This window comes from Phoenix dactylifera, chromosome 5, assembly GCF_051530095.1.
Source record: "Phoenix dactylifera cultivar Ajwa chromosome 5, Ajwa_hap1_PhDact_Kaust_v1.1, whole genome shotgun sequence".
In the NCBI taxonomy this organism is placed as follows: Eukaryota; Viridiplantae; Streptophyta; class Magnoliopsida; order Arecales; family Arecaceae; genus Phoenix; species Phoenix dactylifera.
This window is the reverse complement of record NC_143194.1, coordinates 38274249-38299185: the sequence shown is the minus strand read 5'-3', so window position 1 is coordinate 38299185 and position 24937 is coordinate 38274249. Positions and strand designations below refer to the sequence as shown.

At 36.3% G+C, this 24937-nt stretch overlaps 1 protein-coding gene across 38 annotated transcripts; it reads right to left on the bottom strand.

Annotated features, from left to right (window-relative positions):
- Positions 1-378: 378 nt before the first annotated feature.
- Positions 379-24670, bottom strand: LOC103709747 (uncharacterized). 38 transcript variants are annotated; one of them, XR_016413421.1, is made up of 7 exons: positions 24555-24664; positions 22558-22664; positions 6163-6256; positions 5920-5984; positions 1147-1289; positions 891-1022; positions 379-790 (listed from the first exon to the last, which is right to left on the bottom strand). XR_016413421.1 is itself a non-coding variant. In XM_088722758.2 (4 exons), exons 1-4 carry the CDS (start codon positions 24595-24597, stop codon positions 3735-3737), a joined length of 420 nt encoding a protein of 139 aa, XP_088578884.2. In that variant the 5' UTR covers positions 24598-24664; the 3' UTR covers positions 3311-3734. The 38 variants fall into 38 exon arrangements, 2 of the variants coding, with proteins under 2 accessions (XP_088578884.2, XP_089787150.1); XR_016413403.1 differs by adding an exon at positions 3062-3302 and having other exon boundaries at positions 473-790; positions 5920-6256; XR_016413419.1 differs by lacking the exon at positions 6163-6256 and adding an exon at positions 3062-3302 and having other exon boundaries at positions 473-790.
- Between the last annotated feature and the right edge of the window lie 267 nt (positions 24671-24937).

Sequence of the window (24937 nt, the reverse complement as noted above, 5' to 3'; positions counted from 1 at the left end):
GTTGGAGTTAGGCCCATGCAACTACTCCTGCTTCTGCCCGCGGTATATGAAGGCCCCTGGAGGAATGCTAGAGTTAAATCTCGCCACCTCAAGTCGAAGCGCCGAGCGACCTCCAAACATCCTGACAACCATAAGGCTAAATAGATTAAATCTGTTGAAATCACTACTTATTCCAAAAGCTTAAGCTTTTAGGACAAGTGGTGATTTCAACATGGTATCAGAGCAAAGGTACTAAGTTCGAACCATGTCTCCGTACTATTTAACTCTATTATTAAAAATTTCACTTGGACTCACCCATTAAAGAAAAGTCCGACCCATATGTATCAGGACAAATGGTGATTTCAATAAAATCTTTGGCAACCACTTTCCACTAAGGTAATCATGAATAGCCATTATTGATTGTTTGGTTGATTTATTAGAATAATTGTGAAAAAGTGAAAAAGCAGAGAGAGAGAGAGAGAGAAAAGCAGCATAATTGTGCACATCGGCTATGATGTGATTGCCTTGCAAGAATCAGAGTTGGAGGGTCCATCATTGGGTTAATGAAGTTGATGTGCTCGGCCTCATTACAAGCACAAAAGAATTTTGGAAACCAGAAAATGCTGCTGTCTCCAGGATGCACTAAAACAAAAGGAAAATATGCATCAGCAGAAAAATCTCAAAGGGACGGCCGTTTACTCCCTTGACCGGACCCTGCAAATCGGAATCAAGTCATGCATGGCCTCTGCTGATTACTGTAAAAAGAGCCTCAAAACTCTGAAGCAGCAGCTTCAAAAGGATGGTACATTCTCTGTAGCCAACAAAAAGGAGGATTTTAGGAGTGATATTAGTATCAGTAAACAAATCGTGAAAATGAACAGAATAAATATTTTGTAAGAGTATTTTAGTACCCATATTGTTGCTGTGCAGAGCTTGTATTTAAGGCTGTTAACGTGTTTTAATTATTCACCGTCATCCTGCGTTTGCAGGTTTATAGGTTCAGGAATATCTTCTGTTGGTGTATGCACTGCGTCATGATCTAGCTGCAACATCAGAGTTGATAAACAAGTAGAAAACGAATAAAGCCTCTTCAGCATCTTCATTTGCTGAAGCTACATTGTCTCTACACGATTGGTTGATGCTGTACAAAGAGAAAGATTTATATACCTGGCTTCATGCATGAGGTTGTGGAACCTAACTCATAACATTCCATGCTCTTATAGTTCAAGATTCTTGGGGTATTATCCTCCCATCAACTATACTTTCAATCCGCGTTTCAGTCTCCCTGGGGTATTATGTTGGCAGATACCCTAAAAATACATTATTATCTCCTTGAACTCCCTTGTAATAAATACAATCTTTTATTTTAATAGATTTGAGTGGTCATTACCACCCTTATATCAAATAAATAAATAAATAATAAACAAATTGAAAATTTGAGAGAAATAAACAAGCCAAATCTTCGCAAAAAAACTACAAAAGTTGTACAATAATAAACAAGTTTATCTTTGCTCCGATACAATAGTAGGATAATGGTTAGGCTACATATGATCGTTCATTGCCTTACTATTCTTCACAACCAGGAAAGACTGGACTGTCAAGTTTAGCATGAGATCAGTCTTGACATCCATGATCAACCATATCCTACAACTGATATTTGGATATCCAAAAATCCTTCAAGCTGGCAGCGCATGAACTGATAAAGCTTGTGAAATAAAGAGTTGAACTATGTCATTGTCCCTAACAGAAAGAAGAAAAGAAAATCCCTTATCGTTCTTTCTTTTTTGGGTTAACAAAATCCCTACCCTTTTTAATGAACTAGTATTCAAACTATGAGAATAAATCCTAATCAAACCAAGATTTTGAAACACAAATCCTTTATACGAATCCAAAAACTCTGCCCAAAAGCTTTTAAAAATCAAAAAAAAAATCTTCGAACAGACTGGATTTCAAACAGTAAAGATCATTCAAGAGAGAAAACTCATCTTTTCAACAAAATAAAACTCGAGTTATAAGGACATAAGCACTGCATGCAAACCCATGATCCAAAGCAACAGAGACTCCTCAGAAGAATGCAAGAACTGGAACCCTAAGAGAGAGAAAAGGAAGAAAAAAGCGGTTGCAAAATCTGAGAACAATATCCAAAAATCTAACATGAAAGGAAACATTAGAAAGAAGAAGCAGCCTGAATCTTTTCCATAAAGATCCTTGGTGATGTCCCTCCTCATGTGGGACCCACATCATTTAAAATAAAAAACGAAACAATGTGGCAGTTTTCTTTCAAGAACGGAGAGGCCGACGGTGAAAACATGGAAAAGTTCTAATAAAAGGGTGCTACTTTGTCAGATAATCGGATGACTGATTTTATCCCGATTTTGATAAAATTTTAGTATGTTATTTCCAGTATTGAGAGCTACAAGTTGAACGGTTTGGATCTTTGAAAAGTCTTCCTCCTTGAATATTTCAAGCATCAACACGTGGTGAGACTCATCCTCTAATTATTATTTATTGTTGAAATCCGCCTTATTGGTGATGAATTTTTTGTGTTGTGGAAGCTAAGATTCAATCTCGATGATGTTTGTATAGCCTCTGGTTGAACTAGAGAAGACTTATTATAATCCCATTATTTTAAATAGTGGAAGATTTTGGCTAGACTAGGTCCCGTAGTTTTTTCTTTCACATCAAAGGGTTTTCCACATTAAAATTGTGTTGTCTCTTGTTTGTGGGTTGCTTGATTATTTTGCTTGTTAATAGTTTGTATAGATTATTATTGCTTGGTAAATTGTATTGATATCCCATTTAATTGCACAAAGAGAGAAAAGGAGTGGTATTATTGTTTTTTGATTGCATTTTTCCAACACTTCCGACATTGAGTAAATCCCATGCCACTCTAACAAAGAAGGCAATTTCTAGGGTTCTTGATCGATTTCTAAGGTTCGTAGTTTGCCTCCTTTTATTTCTTGTTTGTTGATCCGATGATAGATATCATTACAATAAAGAATGGAGAAGAGATGAAAGGGAAAGGAGCTAAAGATTATGGAAGGAAACACGATAGAGATGAAGAGAAGAAGAGAGAGATTACCAAATGGGAAGGGCGTTGCCTTTGTGCCCAAAGCCATGAACACAGCTCATCGCCCAGGTACTCTCCATTTCCTCTCTCGCTTTCTTGCACCTTTATAGCGAAGGTTCCGTCCTAAGATCTTGAGTTGATATATATATATATATAGGTTGAGTAGAGGCCTAGATTTGGTTGGCCAGAAGTAAAATTCATGACACATTGCAAGCAAGCTGCATATGATGAGAAGAAACCCCCTCCTGAATCACTAATAATCCAAACGATTTTAAATAAGAGTATGCTATCAAACAAGTCGTACTAAGGATAGCATGTAAACCCAAAGATTTGAAGACTGCAATAATAACAACAACTTGTTCATGCTCAAACAAGTCGTACTAAGGATAGCATGTAAACCCAAAGATTTGAAGACTGCAATAATAACAACTACTTGTGCATGCTCCAGCACACAAAAATATCTACAATAGAAAAAGGTGAAGAGTATAGCATATGGGTACATATCAAAAAGCAACAAGCATTTACAGAATCAAAAAACCACATAATTCAAATTATGAAACATATATTGTATATTACAAAGCACCAAAACAAACTAAAAACCCAATTTTATATTTACATAGTAGTCCTTTTCATGCCTTATCAAATTTTGCAAGTACTAGGAAGTTAAGGCTTGACCGGAATCACATCACGTTATAAGAATGACCAAACATTTGGAAAGAAACAGAGGTATATGCACAGTCCAAAAACCTCCATTCGAGATGCACCATGCTAAATGAAGCAAAAACCTACTCCATTTGCCTTCATCAAAGTTGCTGCTATTTACAAGAACCCTCATAAAGCCGAAGAAACAAACAGTGAAGAAATTATCTCCCCTGCTTAGCCACCATGTCACAGTCTCAGCAACTGATCAAAGAATTTGTGTAAGGTTCTAAAATGCCTAGGGCGTCATCATCTAGTCAATAAGTAGTTTTCTCTTTGCATGATTAATTTTTTGATTAACCTGCCAGCAAGAGTTGAAATGGACTGGAGAGCACTTTAAGCAAAATAACTTAAACAATTAAATATTTGACGTGAATTACTGCAACCCAGTTCTAATCCTTAAAACTATTTACAGCCAGATGTGAATCATTACAGCCCAGCTTGCAACAATATTCCAACCCAATCAATCAGGTTCAGTAAGAATCTTTGACCTAATGACCCAGTCTGGTAAGCCGGCTCAATAATGGGACCTAACTCGATTTTGGTTGAACCCACCCGAATAATCAACTAACCAGAAAATATAATACTACTGTTAGATAAAACTATGATTATATTTCTTATGCTTTCATTTAAGGCTTCTATTATATTGATCCAACAGTCAATCCTTATAGGGCTCAAAAAGATTAGGGAATATAATGGCTTGTTCAAATACATAAGGATTCCAAAGAGGATATCTATTCTTTAACTTGGTTTGGTTAGGTCACCTTTTCACTGATATACCAGGTAATCAGACAAGAGTTACAAGATTAAATCGAATGCTTATACTTCAGGTCGGACTCAGATCAATCCCAATCTTATCTCACCCTGGTCCATGAACAAGTATAATGATGAGAAAGTAGGACTAAGGTGCAAGAGGAATAAGAAATTCAGAAAATGACTTAGATATTAACTTAACAATTTCGTTTTGAATGTTACCTACAGCCATTAATAAGTGGCTTGAATTTTATAATAAATGTCACCTATTTGAACTGTTGTTGATGCTCTGACCTAAACCTGCTCTGATATCAAAATTTTCTAACCCATGCTTGGGACAAATCAAGTTGATAAAAATTCAGTTGGTGGGTTAAAACAAACATGGTCAATCTTAACGTCTAGCAAATACACAGAAATAATTTCAACATCAAGCAGTGCCTTGGGCCAACCAATATAGGCAGAAGTCACAAAAGAAACTCGAGACTCCAATACATCAAGATTGCAGCTCCTAACCGCATGGTAAGAGAGGAGGTGGCAGTGGGGCATATCCAAGCAATGATAGAGAAAGTGAAGAGGAGAAGGTGAGGAAACAGGAGGTGAAGATCACCATAGGGAGAGCACGGGTTAGGTAATGGTCAGGGATTTAAATTTTAAGAATATGAAGATATCCAGTGTGCGATACTATATTATGTCATATCATAGCATTTTACATCGTATCAAGTCATATCATATTAGTCACTCAAGCTTCACTGGGGGTTGGTTGAGGCCAAGGGAAGCCCTCGCATGGTCAAAATCCATCTCAAGTTTAAGAGTATGACCCTAACACAATTCACTGGACAACTTTGTTCAGTTCCACTGGCGTTGAGCTAATCTAAGCATCCAAGCTCCTAGCAGTCAAAAGTTAAGAACGAAGGATCATAATCTTGATTTCTGCATCCTAGAGCAGCAAGCCCAGTCCAAAATAATTATTAAAAACAATATCGATCCTTTCTTTCCAAGGCCAGAAACTAAACCACTTTCTCAGCATATTTCTACATTAAAGCAGTACTTGGTACCCTTCACACAATCTTAACATAAATCAAGCCATTTTTCTATGGGGCAGAACAATCAGCAACATTTAGCCTTTATGAACTACAATAAACAAGGCATGATAGAGGTATTTCTTCTAACATCACTATGCTGTGATTTGATAAAAATGGGTTCTCATGATGAAAGCAAAACAGATTTCTATAGCTTGCCTTCCTACATAACCTGAATTATAAAGTTGAAAGGAGAAACCATAGAAAACCTTAGAAATCTATCTTTACATGCCAGAATACTCAGAAGACACTACATGGACATGTATCATAAAGCATGCAAAGTCTGTTTACTTGAAGCATATATAAAGAATTGCCCATAACAACCAAAACTTTACATACCAACATAAGGAGCAGCACTGCTGCAATAATGCATTGAACTTGATAAAGCTCTGCAAGACTCCAGCCTTCCTGAAACATCAAGTAAGAAATCATTTGCAAGCTGCACACTTATTAGTAAATTGCAAACAACATGGAGCTCTCAAAAAAGATCAGCATGTCAAGTTAATATAAGATATGACATAATGAGAAGGCAAAAAGGGCTTTGCGTCTTTTAACCAGTACTAGAGTATAGAAATTAATCACAATAAAATAGCTCTCCATGCTTTGATCATCTTCAAAAACTTTTCCAATTGCAGATAAACATTCTTGCCAGCATTCTGTCTGAATAACCTTTTATCTGCAGATAAGAGAAGCATGATCAAACCATCATGGTAGAGTGCTATCAACAAGGTTCTTACTGCAACTACAAATAAAATTAATTTTATGAATTACTGATTGTACCAAACAAAGATGATAAAATCAGGTTCTTCCTGGAGAGTCTGACCTGAGACATTTCCACCTGACAAAAAAAGGAACGGTAGGGGGAGTGGATCCGGAACATAGGTAATACCTTTTGCTGCCAAATGCACACTTAGACCGTGCAGTCTACAAGATTAGCAGAACTACAGAAAGGGGAGATGAATTTCACCAAGCTCACAATTGAGGCAGTGACAATACAAAAATCATTTAGTACAGTCCTGGTGAGCAAAGTAAGCAGGTCAACACCATGTGGTACCATTGGTAGTCACAAGCAAAAGCTGTCCAATGGCTTAAAAACAAAAAGAAATGTCTCATAATAGGTTGTCCAAACAGTCAATTTTGTTGCATAAGCATAAGCAATGGGAAATGACCATTCAGTATAGTGACTCTATACAATACTATATGTCACGCCCCGAACCCAGCACCCGGGTCCGGTACGCGACCGGCCGCATGAGCCCTAGAGCAGTGCCCTAAAGATCATGCAAGGCCTAAGATGAAAAAAAATCTGATAATTCCACAGTTAATCACTTAATTCAAATAGATAAATCCAACATGTCCAGATAATCAAATTGGTTCAATTACCAGATCTTCAAATGCTCATCGGCATAAAAAAAATAAACTAACTAACTAATTAATAACTCTGATACTCGCACTCCGCGCCCAACCCATCAATGTCTACGCATCCTGCAACTCTGAAAAGAGAAAGAAGAAGGGGGGTGAGCATTATAGCCCAGTAAGAACTTCTACACATCCATACCAACACAATAGTAATATGAACTTGAAAACCACGAAAAATCGATGCACATTTCATGAAATCATAAACCGGCTATCAAAAGGCTCAAATAATCAATATAAGTATGTACGTCAAACATCAATGAAAGTCCAGCCACACAAGAATGATATAGCATATGATAGCTCATAAATCTTTCTTACTGCTTTCAATGCCTTTTATTTCCATTCTATATTAACTCAATCTGGATCAATTACCTTTCCGACTTTGGGCTACATCCCAATCACGTTTCCGGCCCGTGACGGGGCAATCAATAGTATCACATTTCCAGCTTGTGACGGGGCAATCAATAATAACGAGATAAGTCCAAAGTTTCTGTTCATTTAATCAATTCACAAACACACATCAATCCCTTTTTCCACTTTATTTCCGACCTAGACTAACCACGGTCACGTTTTCGGCCCGTGACAGGGCAATCAACATAACATGGTTAGTCTATACCACCACATCCATAAATCCAATTATGTAGGTATAGGTTATACGCATACATGCATCCATCATAATACCAATCACAAGCCAATACGATCAAAATACAATTTAATATAAAATTATTTTTGCTTTGTCTGGATCATAGCATATCATACATATATGGAAAGAGAAAAGGGAAGAAAAGACCCAAATGAACTCCCTTTCTCTCTCTCTTCTTCATTCTTTCCGACGGAAAGGGGGAAGATGCTCGGCAGCAAGCGGCCCACGGCCGGCGATGCCCCATGGTCGTCGGCCCGTGGCGGTGCCGGCGGTGCGCCATGCTCGGCGACGGCCGGCTGAACGAAAGAAGGGACCAAGCCACCAAGAGCAGGATCGGTTCTCCTCAATCCGGCAACTTACCGGCCATATTCCCAAAGAAGTAATGGCCCAAAGATGGAGAAGGAGGAGAGGGTGCTCACCTTGCCTCCGGCGTGTTTCTCTGGCTAGATCGGCGGCGAATACTCCGATCTCCTCTCATAGATTGTGTTGCCCAGTAGATACAACCCAAGAGGGGGGGTGAATTGGGTCTTTTAAAACTTTTAGGCTACTTCTAACACTTTTCAATTAATTATGCTAAGTTGTATAGATGCACAGTGGAATTTAAACTTAGCAACAGTTTGATTCATTGAATGAGACTTGATTAAGTAAATTGAATATGCTTGCAACTAAAGGATGTGCGGATAAGAGTTAAGCAAGCAATTTATCTAAGTAAGTAAGTGAGCAAGTTAGACAATGACAAAAAGCATCACAAACACAACAAACATATAGTGGTTCAGTGCACCCCAGCACCTACATCCACTCCCCAAGACCTCTTGGGAATTTCACTATAATCCTCCAGATTACAGTCCGGTAGTTTTGCGAGTGCACTACCCAACTCGTTGTTTTACACCGGGCTAACAACGAACCCTACAATCCGGTAGTTTTTCGAGTGAACTACCCAACTCGTTGTTTTACCCCGAGCTAACAACGAACCCTACAATCCCCCAATTTTAACTTAGGCTTGGGACACCTATCCTTTGTTCCAAGTCCCTTGACTGGAACAAGCTCAATATTCAAACGTTTTACAAAGATTTAAAAGCTCTTATGAAAGCAAATATAGCAATGAGAAACAATAAAATCGGAAGAACCCTTTTTGCCGTTGGAAGCGTGGATGATGGTGGTTCTTCCGATGTGGATCACGTTGGCTTGAATGCGAGCTTTGATTGCCAAGTGGGAGTGAGTAGATGAGCACGAAATCAGATGGGAAAGCTTGAATGCACTTGATTTCTCCTCTTTAAAGCACCAACTCCCTTGAATCTCTTCTTCTTTCTTCTCTCTTGAATGATCTTATGTTTGGCTTGTAAGAGTTGTTTTAAAGGCACTTAAAAGCTCCCTTTTATAGCCCTACAAGCAATAGATCCGTTAGACACAAAAATATAGCCGTTTGAAATTCAAACAAACCTGAAAAAGTGTGTCAGTCGCGTCCCAGGCGCTCCAGAGACGTCTCCGCTTGAACGCGAGACGTCTCGGCTATATAAGAAATCTTTTGACGATGTTGGAGTCGACTCGGTACTTTACGGGGACGTCTCGGGATGTTTGCGCTTTTTGCATGGGGACGACTCCGCGACGTCGGGGACGACTCCGCAGTTTTATCACCGAAAAACAAGTCCTCTGGAATCTTCTGAGAGAGTCGACTCCGCGCTTTCTGGGGACGTCTCGGAAAGTTTGCTTTTTATGCGTGGGGACGACTCCGCGTCCTTCGGAGACGACTCGCGCGCATCTCTTGAAATCAGCCTTTCTGCCGCCACTGAGAGAGTCGACTCCGCTACTGAGAGAGTCGACTCCGACCCTGCGAGACGCCTCGCCAGGTGCCGGGGACGTTTCCAAACGTGCCAATTCTTCCTATTCGTGCCGGAGACGTCTCTGGGATAAACCGGAGACGTCTCGGCTGTCCCTGATCTGTTTTCTTCATCTCAAAAATTCTTCAATAAATCCTTGAAAAATAAGGAAACTTGCCTAGACATTTCTTAACAATATTTTTAGATAAACACCTGAAATCCTCAAATAAATTGTTAATACATAGGGAATTATACTCTAGTATTTTGTGTTCATCAAAATCCATTAGGGGGTCAACAATCTCCCCCTTTTTGATGATGACAAAACACTGAGTATATGCAAAATTCGAAATTTAAACATATACACAGTATTTGATCAGATGTACAAGTATTGTGTTTTGGTTAGAGCTAGATACAGTGTGCATAATTCAAAATAGTCAACTTTCAGTTCTATCCTTATGCATAAGTATTGATCTTAGTAGCTCTTGAGCAATTTTAGCATATCAACTGAATTTGAATCAAGTTAAGATGTAAATTAATGAAATATTGATGCTAACAACAATTAAAAACCAAATACTTTTGACTCCCCCTTTCTTTTCCAGAAGGACAATTGTCTTAAAGCCAATATTCTTCAATTTTATCTTTACATTTTGTTGATTCTAATTAAAATTTCAAGTATGAGTTTAAATTTTGCATTTTGCATTCCATATTGGTTCTACTCCCCCTTTTTGACAAAAACTTGGAGTAAATGCAACACATAAAGCATTATGAGCATATACTCAGATATTTCTCCCCCTTTTTGACAACATCAAAAAGATAGTGAAACATTAAGCACAAAGATAAGAATGCTCAAGGCAATAATGTTAGAAAAAGATAAATGAGCATAGATCAGAGCCATTTCGGATAATTTCAGAGCAAATTATGATGAGAGCACATCTAATGTGATTCCAAGGATAGTTTTCAACTCAAGTGTAGATGGAATCTTTCTTAAGTTAATTCAAGAAGTACCACAAATGATATTCAAGGAAAGCACGAATGGAAATCTAACCTCTTTTCAATAATAAGTATGAGAGCTTGTTCATTTAAGATCTTTTGCCCAATATATTAAGTATTTTATCAACATGAGAGCAATTTAATTAATTTTCTGAGTATAAGATCAAAACTTATATACTTGAAAAACATATCATCATGTTGGATCATTAATTCTTAATGACTTCAAAGTTCTTTTATGATAATAAGAGCATTGGGGCACAAATACCAAAATATGTATTCATGCAATTTTTTTTTTTATCATTCTCCCCCTTTTTCATTAAATTAGAGGCTCTTAAGATCAACTATTTGAATTGCAACTTGGTTCATGATTGATGCATAAGATATACTAATCCAATAACAAGCCTCAAGGTGTATCATAAGGATTTTCAGATTTAAATTTCAGATGATACATATTGGAGAGCATTAGGATCACTTTTCATTTAGTATGCTTTCTCTCTCCTTTAGTTATAGATTTATGCGATTAAGTTCCATAAGATCTCTCCTTCTGAGATTTTCTTTCTCCCCCTCAATTGATCATTCCATTTAAGAGTTTAGAATTTGAAGATAATGTTCAATAAAATTGTCAATCTAAAAAAATATATTTTCTATAAGTTTCAGCTTATTTTCATAAGACTCAATGTTTGAGATAAGACAGCCTTTATAGAACTCATCTCAAGGTATAAACTTATTATATAATTAAAGCAAGTCTTGCAATATAAGGAGGTTCATCAAAATCAATCCATAAAAATCAAGGTATGAGATACTGAATATCTAAAGCTCCCCCTCAAAAGATGCATTCTTCTTTAATCATTCTTTTCTATTGTTGAATTTCAGATTTTAGTGATAAACGTGAATAAAACTGAAATTCTATGATATCGAGAATGTAGAGTAATCTAGTATTATTCAAAATTTGTAGCAATTACTCTTTCTAATCCTTCAAGAACAAGTTATGCTTTCTCTTAATCTTAGAGAAAATGTATAGAAATATTAATCAGAAAATGATTCATTTGAAGCTCAGTTTCTTTCAAAAGCATTTACATTTTCTTTCTTTTAGACTCGTTTGAGTGAGCTGAAATATTTCTAGCTTTAAGATCATTCACTCTATATATATTCTTATGGAAGTCTTTAAGAATGTAGGAGAGAAAAACATATAGATTACCATTGGGGTATATATATTTATAGAGCTCAATTTCTTAATCACAATTTTTCAGCAATGTATACATGAAACACAATAAATTTTTTTAATATCAAAATAAAGTCATATATTTAGAAATTTTTGTTTGCAATCAAGATCATCGAAAGACACATCATTTGGACTAATATTGGTACATGCTAAAGATAAGAAATGATATGTTTCTGATGCGTATCGGAGCAATCAACCAAGGCATCAAGATTAGTTCTGTTTTTCTTACATTAAGATTTTATTTAGAAATCATATTGAGTTTAAGCTTTACAAAATCAGATTTTGAATTTCATAAAGATTTTCAATAAAGGCTTTCGAAGTCATAATTTGAGATATGTATCTTCCACATTGTAGCTCATCTTAAATCATTACGATTGAAAACACATATTTCAAACATATAAGAGCATATTCAGAATATTTGTATTTATGTTGAGTTTTGGTATGAGTTAGAACATTATATACTAAAGTCATTGCCTAAATAGAGATATCCTTCTCTTCTTCTTTTTACAAATTTATTCAACTTTCAGATTTTGACGATGATTGTGTACGACAAATCTGAAATTTCTTTTCAATATTACCAAACAAAAATTTTATGTAGTATTCCAAACATTCAATCAAATTGTCCAAGCATGGAGCATTACAAAATATTGAGAACTCATAATTCAAGACATCATGCCACATGCAAAATATATTATGTGTTAAGTCATGCATTAAAATAATAAGAAAAAGAATGTCAAGGATCAAAATCAATTCTTTTCAAATAAACTCTCCCTATTTAAATATAATTTTGCACTGATTTCATCCTTGAAATGTGTTTTCAAGTGATTAATGCTTGACTTGATTCTTCTTATATACTTTCATTTACTTTGTCATTTATTTTTACTTTCTTATGCTCTATACTCTATTTGCTCCCTATCCGGTGGAGTTGGAAGGGGCACGAGGTACTACCACTAGCCTCCCTCTTGTGCCGTCCCTAATATGCCCTACACCGAATAGTTGGGTCAAATAGTGCCGGGTACTACCACTAGCCTCCCCATTGGCACCATCCCTATGATGAGCAATATAGAAGGTTAAAATATTTACTTTAAACTCTCCCTCTATTTAAGTGTAATTCATTACGGATTTTATCCTTCCAAAAGAATGCTCACACAAGTCTTACAAATGTGCTGAATATATTACGCTTGTTTTGCTTTTTCTTAAGATTGGAGTATTTGCCTTTACTTAGATTTTACTTCTCTTGAATAATATCCATTATCTTTTCTTTATCTCTCTTTCTTTTTGTTATTCTCAAGTAATTTTCTTGAAAGAGCAGAATAAAGAAATAATCAAATGTATCATATAGAGGTATATCATGCAAACACATTTTCATTATGCTCAAGAATTCATAGCTTCTCACAAGTCATTTTAAATCAAAATTTTAAGCATAAACTTGTGTAGTTCATGGTTGTGACATAGGTAAAGATATATTTTAGTTTGGGCAAACCATGAAACAATTTCTAAAAGCACAAGTCAATCAATACATATATAGACATGATATTAAGAAATTAATAATTAAAGACTTTAATCATGCCATAGTAAGATTTAAGTTAATGACTTTGCTCAGCTAATTTATGAGAGAGGTATCTAAAATTACCGAATCATTCTGCATTCTTCAAGTCAAATACCTACTAGATTTCTTATGTGTAACCTTTTGGCTGAAGAAAGTCCTCTCTCTTGTTTGCATGTGAATGTTTATTGTACCTTTTATGGAGGTGTCCTTCAAGCTGAAATCTCTCATTTTCTTGCTCAAGGATCCTGCAAACTCCTTTTCTTTCTTGAAAGAAAGTCATTAGTTTCTTCAAGATACAAAACATTCATCTACCATATTTTTAACTAGATGACTCAATACAAGATATGACACTAGTTGAATGTTGAGTCACTTTACTCAAGAGATTGCCTAAGTATAAGCAAGCACATATCACTTGAACTAAAGAGATAGTTTCATTAACCAAGATGGTTCAAGGACAAGCATGTGAGGCAAAAGGAAGATTTATCAAGGTCAAATCAATTTCTTATTTTCAAAATCAATTTAGTTTAGATTTTATTTGCTTAAGATAATTATCAATAAGACACGCTAGCTAAGTTTTAATCAACTTATCTTAAACAGTTGTTTCTATCAAAATTCAGTTTATGATTTATTTGTTATCAATAAATTATGATTCATTAGAGTTAGATTGAGATCTTGCACATAATGAGCATACAATCTGGTCTACTAGCTGTATGATAAAATAAGTATTCTATCATGCTTCAATACAGCTTTAAAAACAATAGATCTACCTTGCTCATTCTTTTCAAATTCTACAAGATGAGGTCATAGAATACCTTCTTCATGCCAATCTTCTATAAGAGTTTTCTTGTGGACTAACTTTGGTCAATGAAGATCCTCTTTCTTGTTTCTCTTAATTTGGAGTTTGAGAGAAGATGTTAATTCATTCATCATACATTTTTCAAACTCACCTTGCATGAGCTTAGTAAAATCTTCATATAAATCCTCGTTTGTAGAACCAAAAAGTGATATCATCAATGTATACTTTGAGCAAATAAAATATCACAAATTCTTCTTTTTGATGCATAGATTTATCACTATTACTTTCTATCAAAAAGTCACTCAAGCTTTTATGTCATGTATATTGGTGCATGTTCCAAATCACATATTGTTTTATCATATTTGTAATGAGTGTTTTCTACACATTCATTTGACAGACTATAAAGCTCATGAAGCAAGCAAATGATAATGGTGATCTTTACTTCTAATCATGCAAGAATTTCATCAAGATCTAATTCATCTTTTCTTGATTGAATCTTTTAGTAGTCACCAATTTTTCTTCATCAAGTGCATTTCTGAAAACTCAATTTGGTTCTAATTATTAACAAGTTTTCAGATTTTATCGACAAGATTTCAAATTCTTTCTTTTAAAAATGATTTAGTTTAACTTGACCAATTCTAATCTTGTTCATTCTTCTTAAGGTGTTTTAGTTTTAGATTGTTATATGTCAGAAAAAAGATTAACATATACATATATAATCTGATTTTAGTGACTTGATGAAAGATCATTAGTCTCATAAAATGAATTGATATTTCTACAACTAGGATCTTTTCATTGAATATTCTATATGCATTGCTTGATGAATGATACCCAAAGATAGAAGTATCTTTATCAGATTTGGCATTATTTTCATAAGAACATATCCAGCATAACATGTACGACTGAAAAATATGAAAGATATGCAATAGTTCATTTTCTATTTTTTAGAAGATCAAATGGAGTTTTCATCAAAAATAGACCTAATAGAAACCATATATATGACAAGCAATGATGATAGCTTTTAACAAAAAAAAATAAGTAGATGACTATCATACAACATTGCCTTTTTCATTTCTTCAAGGATTCTATTAATCCTATTTTACTTATGGTGTTCTTGGTGCAGAAACAATTGTATTCAATATTATTTTTTATGCACAAGTTAATACAAAATTGGTTTTCAAAACTATGCCATGATACTTCTTTTACTTTCATAGTTTGCAAACCTTTTTCATTTGATCCCTTTCACAAGATTTAGCAAATGCAGAAAATACTTTAATTTTACTTGCCAAGAACAAATCCAATGTAAGCTTGTGAAAACTTAGTGATGGAAACAACATCTTTAGATTTAGAAATTGATTCTTGTTTGTTTCCTTAGTTAACATGCATAGCAAACTTTGACCTTGCAGAAGATAATCTAAGTAAACCAATGACAAGATCTTTTGAGATTAGGTCCATACTAGCATAAGTTAATTTTATATGCCAAAAAGAATTCTTTGATCATAGTATTTATAATACATATATTCAAAGATATACCAAGTACACATTTTCATATCTATGATCAATGAACAATAATGCCATGGATAAAAACTCTCAGTCAAGCATATAGAGAATTCATAGAGTTATTCTTAGGAGAATTGATTTACCAAATTATCCATCTATAAGTAAAGCATAATCTAGAAAGATGGAGTGATTTGGATATATTTTCTTTTCATATCAGAAATATCACTTATATCACAAGAAAAGAATGATTAATACTTGCAAGTTATGTTTTAATCAACTAATAAAACAATTTCAGTATGAGAGGATGCAAGAATTACTAATTTTATTATTTCTTCCATTTTAGTCACTTTTCTTAAGTATATTTTAAGTTTCACTCTTTAATATATGTCTAGAGCACCCAATGTCCAATTTAACATCTTTTGTTGGAGCCTTGAGTGCTAGACACACCTGCAGAAAATATTTAGATTTTCAACTTAGGAACCCAAGCTCTTTTGGGTCCTTGCAGGTTAGCTATTATTGTTCCTTTTGGAACCCATATTTTCTTAATAGCTATTTTGTCCATAGGCTTGCAGATTTTAGGACTACAAGAAGTGTATTTCTGCATCTTCTTATTAAATTTAACAAACATGGATTTAACATGAGTGGTAGATAACCCTTTAGTTTTCTGTTTTTGCCTTTTAGGTTTATCAAATTTGTAATGTACAGATTTAGGAACAGAAGAGATTTTGCATAACCTTTGTTCCTGTTTATCAGCATTATAAGAATCTATTTTAAAATGATTCGAAACTGTTTTAACAACCATATTCTTGAAAGATTTTTGGGTGTACCAAGGTTGACATCCCAATCCAATATTATCAAATTCAGCTCTTTGATTATTTATCATTAGATTCAACTTTTCAGAGCTCAAAGTAAATCTTTCAACAACAGGTTTTAATTTGTCAACTTCTTTAGTTAATCTTTTGTTATCTTCTGAAAGCAATTCATTATTTTTCTTAAGTTTATCATGGCTTTCAGTGAGAAGTTGGTTTTTCTGATTTAGTTCTTTATTTTCCTTAATTAAGATTTCAGTTTCATTTACTAGGATTTTCTTTTCATTCTTCAGGTTCTTGTTTTTACAAATGAGTTTCTTATGTTCTTTCATTAGATCAAGAAATGCATCATGTAACTCATCAAGTGTAAAATCATTTTCAAGTTTATCATATACTTCATATTCAGAAGAGAAGACACTTTGCATTTCAATACATACCTCATCCTTGTGTGCCACAAGGCATAGGTTTTCAATATCACCTTGTCTCTCTTTTTCTTTAGAGCTAATTTCAGATTCACTAAAAATGTTAGTGCTTTCATATTTAGCCTCTAGCATATTCCATATGTCTTTAGCAGTTATGCAAGAAGATATGCAATTAAACTCATTCCTATCTAATGCACAATATAATAGGTTCATGGCTTTTGAATTTTGTTGAGCCATTTTCTCATTATGATTAGTGTTTGTGTGTGTTCCATTGACTATAATACTCCATAAATTATAATCAAGCGATTGTATGAAAACGCGCATGCGTGCTTTCCAATGTGTATAGTTTATGCCATTAAATAGTGGAGGTCTATCAATTAATTGTCCCTCTCCTAGAAAACTATCTATTTGAGTTGTCATGATATTTGGCTCTTTGACGGTTAGGTCAAAAACACAAGGCAAGAAATTATAGAGCACCGGCTCTGATACCACTTGTTGCCCAGTAGATACAACCCAAGAGGGGGGGTGAATTGGGTCTTTTAAAACTTTTAGGCTACTTCTAATACTTTTCAATTAATTATGCTAAGTTGTATAGATGCACAGTGAAATTTAAACTTAGCAACAGTTTGATTCATTGAATGAGACTTGATTAAGTAAATTGAATATGCTTGCAACTAAAGGATGTGCGGATAAGAGTTAAGCAAGCAATTTATCTAAGTAAGTGAGCAAGTTAGACAATGACAAAAAGCATCACAAACATAACAAACATATAGTGGTTCAGTGCACCCCAGCACCTACATCCACTCCCCAAGACCTCTTGGGAATTTCACTATAATCCTCCAGATTACAGTCCGGTAGTTTTGCGAGTGCACTACCCAACTCGTTGTTTTACACCGGGCTAACAACGAACCCTACAATCCGGTAGTTTTTCGAGTGAACTACCCAACTCGTTGTTTTACCCCGGGCTAACAACGAACCCTACAATCCCCCAATTTTAACTTAGGCTTGGACACCTATCCTTTGTTCCAAGTCCCTTGACTGGAACAAGCTCAATATTCAAACGTTTTACAAAGATTTAAAAGCTCTTATGAAAGCAAATATAGCAATGAGAAACAATAAAATCGGAAGAACCCTTTTTGCCGTTGGAAGCGTGGATGATGATGGTTCTTCCGATGTGGATCACGTTGGCTTGAATGCGAGCTTTGATTGCCAAGTGGGAGTGAGTAGATGAGCACGAAATCAGATGGGAAAGCTTGAATGCACTTGATTTCTCCTCTTTAAAGCACCAACTCCCTTGAACCTCTTCTTCTTTCTTCTCTCTTGAATGATCTTATGTTTGGCTTGTAAGAGTTGTTTTAAAGGCACTTAAAAGCTCTCTTTTATAGCCCTACAAGCAATAGATCCGTTAGACACAAAAATATAGCCATTTGAAATTCAAACAAACCTGAAAAAGTGTGTCAGTCGCGTTCCAGGCGCTCCGGAGACGTCTCCGCTTGAACGCGAGACGTCTCGGCTATATAAGAAATCTTTTGACGATGTTGGAGTCGACTCGGTACTTTACGGGGACGTCTCGGGATGTTTGCGCTTTTTGCATGGGGACGACTCCGCGACGTCGGGGACGACTCCACAGTTTTATCACCGAAAAACAAGTCCTCTGGAATCTCCTGAGAGAGTCGACTCCGCGCTTTCTGGGGACGTCTCGGAAAGTTTGCTTTTTATGCGTGGGGACGACTCCGCGTCCTTCGGAGACGACTCGCGCGCATCTCTTGAAATCAGCCTTTCTGCCGCCACTGAGAGAGTCGACTCCGCTACTGAGAGAGTCGACTCCGACCCTACGAGACGCCTCGCCAGGTGCCGGGGACGTCTCCAAACGTGCCAATTCTTCCTATTCGTGCCGGAGACGTCTCTGGGATAAACCGGAGACGTCTCGGCTGTCCCTGATCTGTTTTCTTCATCTCAAAAATTCTTCAATAAATCCTTGAAAAATAAGGAAACTTGCCTAGACATTTCTTAACAATATTTTTAGATAAACACCTGAAATCCTCAAATAAATTGTTAATACATAGGGAATTATACTCTAGTGTTTTGTGTTCATCAAAATCCATTAGGGGGTCAACAGATTGCTTGGCGGTCAATCCTCCTATGGAAGGGTTCTTGGTTGATGCCCTAGGGAGGAGGGGAAAGGGAGTCTTTATAGGCAAGAATAAGGCTCAATTTAGGTAAGATTTGAGCCCTGTTTTCCTCTGTTTTTTTTTCCGATGGATTCGGGAGGATGAAGATGGGTTTGAAATAGGGGAGGGAGAAGACCCAATTGGGAGTCTCCCTCCCCCTTCTCATGGGTCGGATTGATACCCCAAGCCCAATAAAATGTGGGCCTTTACATTCTCCCTCCTAAAAAAAATTCCGTCCTCGAAATTAGCATACCTGAGGTTTCAAATAGTTGCGGATGCTTGACCTTCATCTCTTCTTCGAGCTCCCAAGCAGCCTCTCTTTCCGAATGATTGTTCCATTGTACTTTCACAAAAGGAATGGTTCGATGCCGTAGTACCTGATCTTTTCGGTCCACGATTCGTGTTGGAAACTCCTCATAGGTCAAATCCTTATGAAGATGTAATGGCTCATTTGCTATCACGTGACTTGGGTCTGGGACATTTTTTTTCAACATTGACACATGAAAAATATTGTGCACACTAGATAAAGCCGGTGGTAAAGCCAGTCGATATGCCACCTCTCCAACCTTGTCCAAAATCTAAAAAAAAAATCAACATACCTAGGGCTCAATTTACCACGAATCCCAAATCTCATCACTCCCTTAGTGGGTGACACTCTCAAAAAAACATGATCCCCAATTTAAAATTTTAGTTTTCTCCTTCTATTATCAGCATAACTTTTTTAACGACTCTGAGCTGTACGAAGTCGTTCTCTGATCACTTGCACCTTATCTATGGTCTATTGCACTATCTCTAGGTCTAATAATTTTCTCTCGCCCACATCATCCCAACAAATAGGAGATCCATGTTAAAAAACATTCCAAGTCTAAGACCAGCCAAGGAATCATCAATCGTTAACGCTAAATTTAAGATGCCCAAGATTCTTCCAAAAGTTGTCAACAATAGAAGAACCCACTGGTGAAAATTACATAGCTACCTCTAGATCATCCATAGAATCAACAACATTCTCCTCTACTAGAAACTAACTCAAGTGTTCAATCATAATACCTTTTAAATCAAATATTAATGTCTTTAACTAGTTTCAAAATAACTCAAACCACCACACTTCCGCTGCATACTCTGATTTAATTCATTAAATGCTCTAAAGCCTCTAAATGATTTATGACCGAAATATCACTTTGCACTAGGAATAAGAAAATCTAAATTTTAAAACTTTAATTGAGCAGAACCTCCAGATCTCTCTATCCTCAATTTATGTAGAGTATACTTACCATAACTAACTCTGAAGCTATTAGTCAAGTTTAAGGTCACTGCATGATCTCCACAACTTAGAATCCAAAATATTTAGGTTTAATTAACTTTGGATTTTCTTAACAATTCGATTAGACAATCTAGATTGATCTTTCTTCCAACAGGATTTACTCCAAATTCAATGGGTTAAAAGTTACTGAGCCAATATCACTATGATTAGAAATTAACTCTATCAACCTTCAAATCTTTCTTTACCAAGATTCTTAATATGTATGATCAATGCTACATATGATAACTCACATAAGCATCTCAAAATCTAAATCTCTACTCAATGACAAAGATTCCTGGTTAGATTATAAATCTAGACTTTAGTTTAAATTACACATCCGATATTCTCTAACAATTATAAGAAAAATCCAATAGCTTGATCCAAATATGAGAATTCAATTTACTACAATTCCACCAATTTGCATACTCTATGGCCTTAAGAATTTAATCCACCGATAGGAATACACCTATTGCAATATCTAAACATGCCAATACCAAATATAATCCATATGCAGATTTAACCTTGAAAAACAATCTACTCTAATATTATGAAAAATCTTTCTTAGCTCACTCCAATACTGACAGATCCATGCACAAAGTCTACTTAAAAAATTAGCAGCAAAACTAAAAGTACATCTACACCCATATCAAGTTTGAACTTCCAAATCATTGACGCAATATCTAAATATGGTATAACTGATATGCCATGGTTAACCATCATATACTTACGTTAGGTCTAACCTCTCGTATCATGATCAGAGATAATTTATCCAATCTTTCCGTACTCATCGAATATCAAACCCAATACTTATATTTTATCACAATGCCTAGTGATCTTACACCTAAGCATTAAATTTAATTCTGCTACTTTATGTCAAGTTCAGAATGATCATAACCTCAAGATCTGACACAATTCTATCGCAATCCCTGGTGATCCTAAACTTATGCTTTGGTTCTAATTTTGTCACTATCCCCAATGATCTTAAACCTCAAACTCTAATGCCACTAAGGCCAGAGTCCTTAGTTGTCTTAAATCTTAGATTATAATATCATTCCTGTTACAATGTCAAGTGATTATAGACCAGGGCTCTAATAGTTTTTCTATCATAATTGCCCACTCACACTCACCTGAACCTAAATCCTAGGATACCTTAACTTGAAGCTCTGATACTACTCTGTCACGCCCCGAACCCAGCACCCGGGTCCGGTACGCGACCGGCCGCATGAGCCCTAGAGCAGTGCCCTAAAGATCATGCAAGGCCTAAGATGAACAAAAATTTGATAATTCCACAGTTAATCACTTAATTCCAATAGATAAATCCAACATGTCCAGATAATAAAATTGGTTCAATTACCAGATCTTCAAATGCTCATCGGCATCAAAAAAATAAACTAACTAACTAATTAATAACTCTGATAATCGTACTCCGCACCCAACCCATCAATATCTATGCATCCTGCAACTCTGAAAAGAGAAAAAAGAAGGGGGGTGAGCTTTACAGCCCAGTAAGAACTCCTACACATCCATACCAACACAATAGTAATATGAACTTGCAAAACCACGATAAATCGATGCACATTTCATAAAATCATAAACCGGCTATCAAAAAACTCAAATAATCAATATAAGTATGTACGTCAAACATCAATGAAAGTCCAACCACACAAGAATGATATAGTATATGATAACTCATAAATCTTTCTTACTATTTTCAATAAATTTTTTTTCTATTCTATATTAACTTGATCCGGATTAATTATTTTTCCAATTTTGGGCTACATCCCGATCACGTTTCTGGCCCGTGACGGGGCAATCGATAATATCACATTTCTAGCTTGTGACGAAGTAATCGATAGTATCACATTTCCAGCCTGTGACGAGGCAATCGATAGTATCACATTTCTAGCTTGTGACAGGGCAATCGATAGTGTCACATTTCCAGCCTATGACGGGGCAATCGATAATATCACATTTTCAACCTATGATGGGGCAATCAATAATAACGAGATAAGCTCAAAGTTTCTGTTCATTTAATCAATTCACAAACACACATTAATCCCCTTTTCCACTTTATTTCCGACCTAGACTAACCACGGTTACATTTCCGGCCCGTGACAGGGCAATCAACATAACATGGTTAGTCTATACCACCACATCCATAAATCCAATTATGTAGGTATAGGTTATACACATAAATGCATCCATCATAATACCAATCACAAGCCAATACGATCAAAATACAATTTAATATAAAACTATTTTTGCTTTGTCTGGATCATAGCATATCATACATATATGGTACAAAAATATTTATATCATGCAGGTTGGCGTACACGAATTCTTACACTTTGTTGAAAAACTCGGACAAACTAATCACCCGCCCTCATGGCGATCTATGAACTGGGATGCTCAGAACCCCGCTCAGTGTCCTCTCGTCCAACAAATTGTTTTCCTACAGAATCAACTCATCATTAAAACTTATCCAAGATATATGACAATCCAGAACCCTCAAAACAATGATCTCTCCGGATCCAAGGTTAGGGAGAGAAACCCCAACTAGAGAGAGAAGAAAAAAACATATAATAAGAGAAAAGGGAAAGGGAAGAGAAGACCCAAATAAACTCCCTTTCTCTCTCTCTTCTTCATTCTTTCCGATGGAAGGGGAAGATGCTCGGCAGCAAGCGGCCCATGGCCGGCGATGCCCCATGGTCGTCGGCCCATGGCGGTGCCGGCGGTGCGCCATGCTCGGCGACGGCCGGCTGAACGAAAAAAGGGACCAAGCCACCGAGAGCAGGATTGGTTCTCCTCAATCCGGCAGCTTACCGGCCATATTCCCAAAGAAGTAATGGTCCAAAGATGAAGGAGAAGGAGGAGAGGGTGCTCACCTTGCCTCCGGCGAGTTCCTTTGGCTAGATCGGCGGCGAATACTCCGATCTCCTCTCATAGATTGCTTGGCGGTCAATCCTCCTATGGAAGGGTTCTTGGTTGATGCCCTAGGGAGGAGGGGAGAGGGAGTCTTTATAGGCAAGAATAAGGCTCAATTTAGGTAAGATTTGAGCCCCGTTTTCCTCTGTTTTTTTTTTCCAGTGGATTCGGGAGGATGAAGATGGGTTTGGAACAGGGGAGGGAGAAGACCCGATTGGGAGTCTCCCTCCCCCTTCTCATGGGTCGGATTGATACCCCAAGCCCAATAAAATGTAGGCCTTTACACTATAATGAGTGTGAATTGAAGCCTTTAATTTCCACGTCTGTATGATGGACCCACAATGATCCAACACTAATTTTAGTGTTAGTCTAGATGGAGAAGTCACCTGAAGCAGGCTGATAATGATCCAAGAAACTATAATAGGACTGGAATCACCCAACAGCTTAAGGTATCACTCTTATCATTTCTATAGAGGTACACTCTAGTATACCTTAGAAGAATCTACTTGCCCCAAAATAAAATGCAGAGTCCAAAGGACAAACCATAGTACAACAGGTAGAAAGTCCAAATTTGTATTCGACACAGAAAAATTCATAGCACAAGATAAAAATATAACAGTTTGAAAGGGATGTGTGCATTGTGAATTAATAGATTGTGACTTTAAATATCTTCCGAAGCTGGCAGAGCATGAACTAATCAAGGTTGTGGAATAAAGTGTCGAACTATGCCAGAGTCCCTAATTTTCTTTCTTTCTTTTTTTGGTTAACAAAATCCCTAACCTTCTTAATGAACTAGCATTCTAACTATAAGAATAAATCCTAATTAAACCAAGATTTCGAAACACAAATCCTTTACAAGAATCCGAGGACTCTGTCCAAAAGCTTTTTAAAAATCAAAAAAAAAAAAATTCTTTGAACAGACTGGATTTCAAACAGTCGAGAGAGAATCTCATCTTTTCAGAGAAATAAAATTCGAACTTTAAAGAAATGAACACCGCATGCAGACACATGATCCACCGCAACAGAGATTCCTCAGAAGAATCCAAGAACTGGAACCCTAAGAGAGAGAAAAGAAAGACCCTGATCTTTTCAACAAACCAGAATTCAAACAATAAAAGTAAAATCGTAAATGAGAAAGCGAAACAAAAAGCCGTCGGAAGAATCCGAGAACTATATCCAAAAGTCTAACATGAAAAGAAACATTAGACAGAAGAAGAAGCCCGAATCTTTTCAATGAAGATCGCACTTGCGACACCGATTTCTTGATCGATTTCTAGTGTTCTTGGTTTCCTTTCCCTTTCTTTCTTGTCTGTCGATCCGGTGATGGATACCAATGGAGAAGAGATGAAAGGGAAAGAAGGAGCCAAAGATCTTTGAAAGAAACGCGAGAGAGATGAAGAGAAGAAAGAGAGATTACCAGATGGGAAGGACGTCGCCTTCGTTGCCCTGGTGCTCTCCATCTCTCCGTCTCCTCTCTCGCTTTCTTGCACCTTTATAGCGAAGGTTCCGCTCCTGAGATCTTGGGACGACATAGGCCCTGTTTGGGGGAGCTTTTGGAGGGCCAAAAAGCACTTTTTGGCCCTCCAAAAGTATTTTTAGCTAAAAAAGAGTGTTTGGTAAATTTTTCGAAAAGCTGTTTCAGCTTTTGCGGGAAGCTGAAAACAGCTTTTGGGGGGAAGCTCCAATTTGGAGCTTTTCCAAAATGCTGTTTTCAGCTTTTTCGGAAAGCTGTATTTTTGACCAAAATACCCCCATTTAAAAAAAAATTTCCACCCAAAAATCTTTCTCTCACCGTCTCTT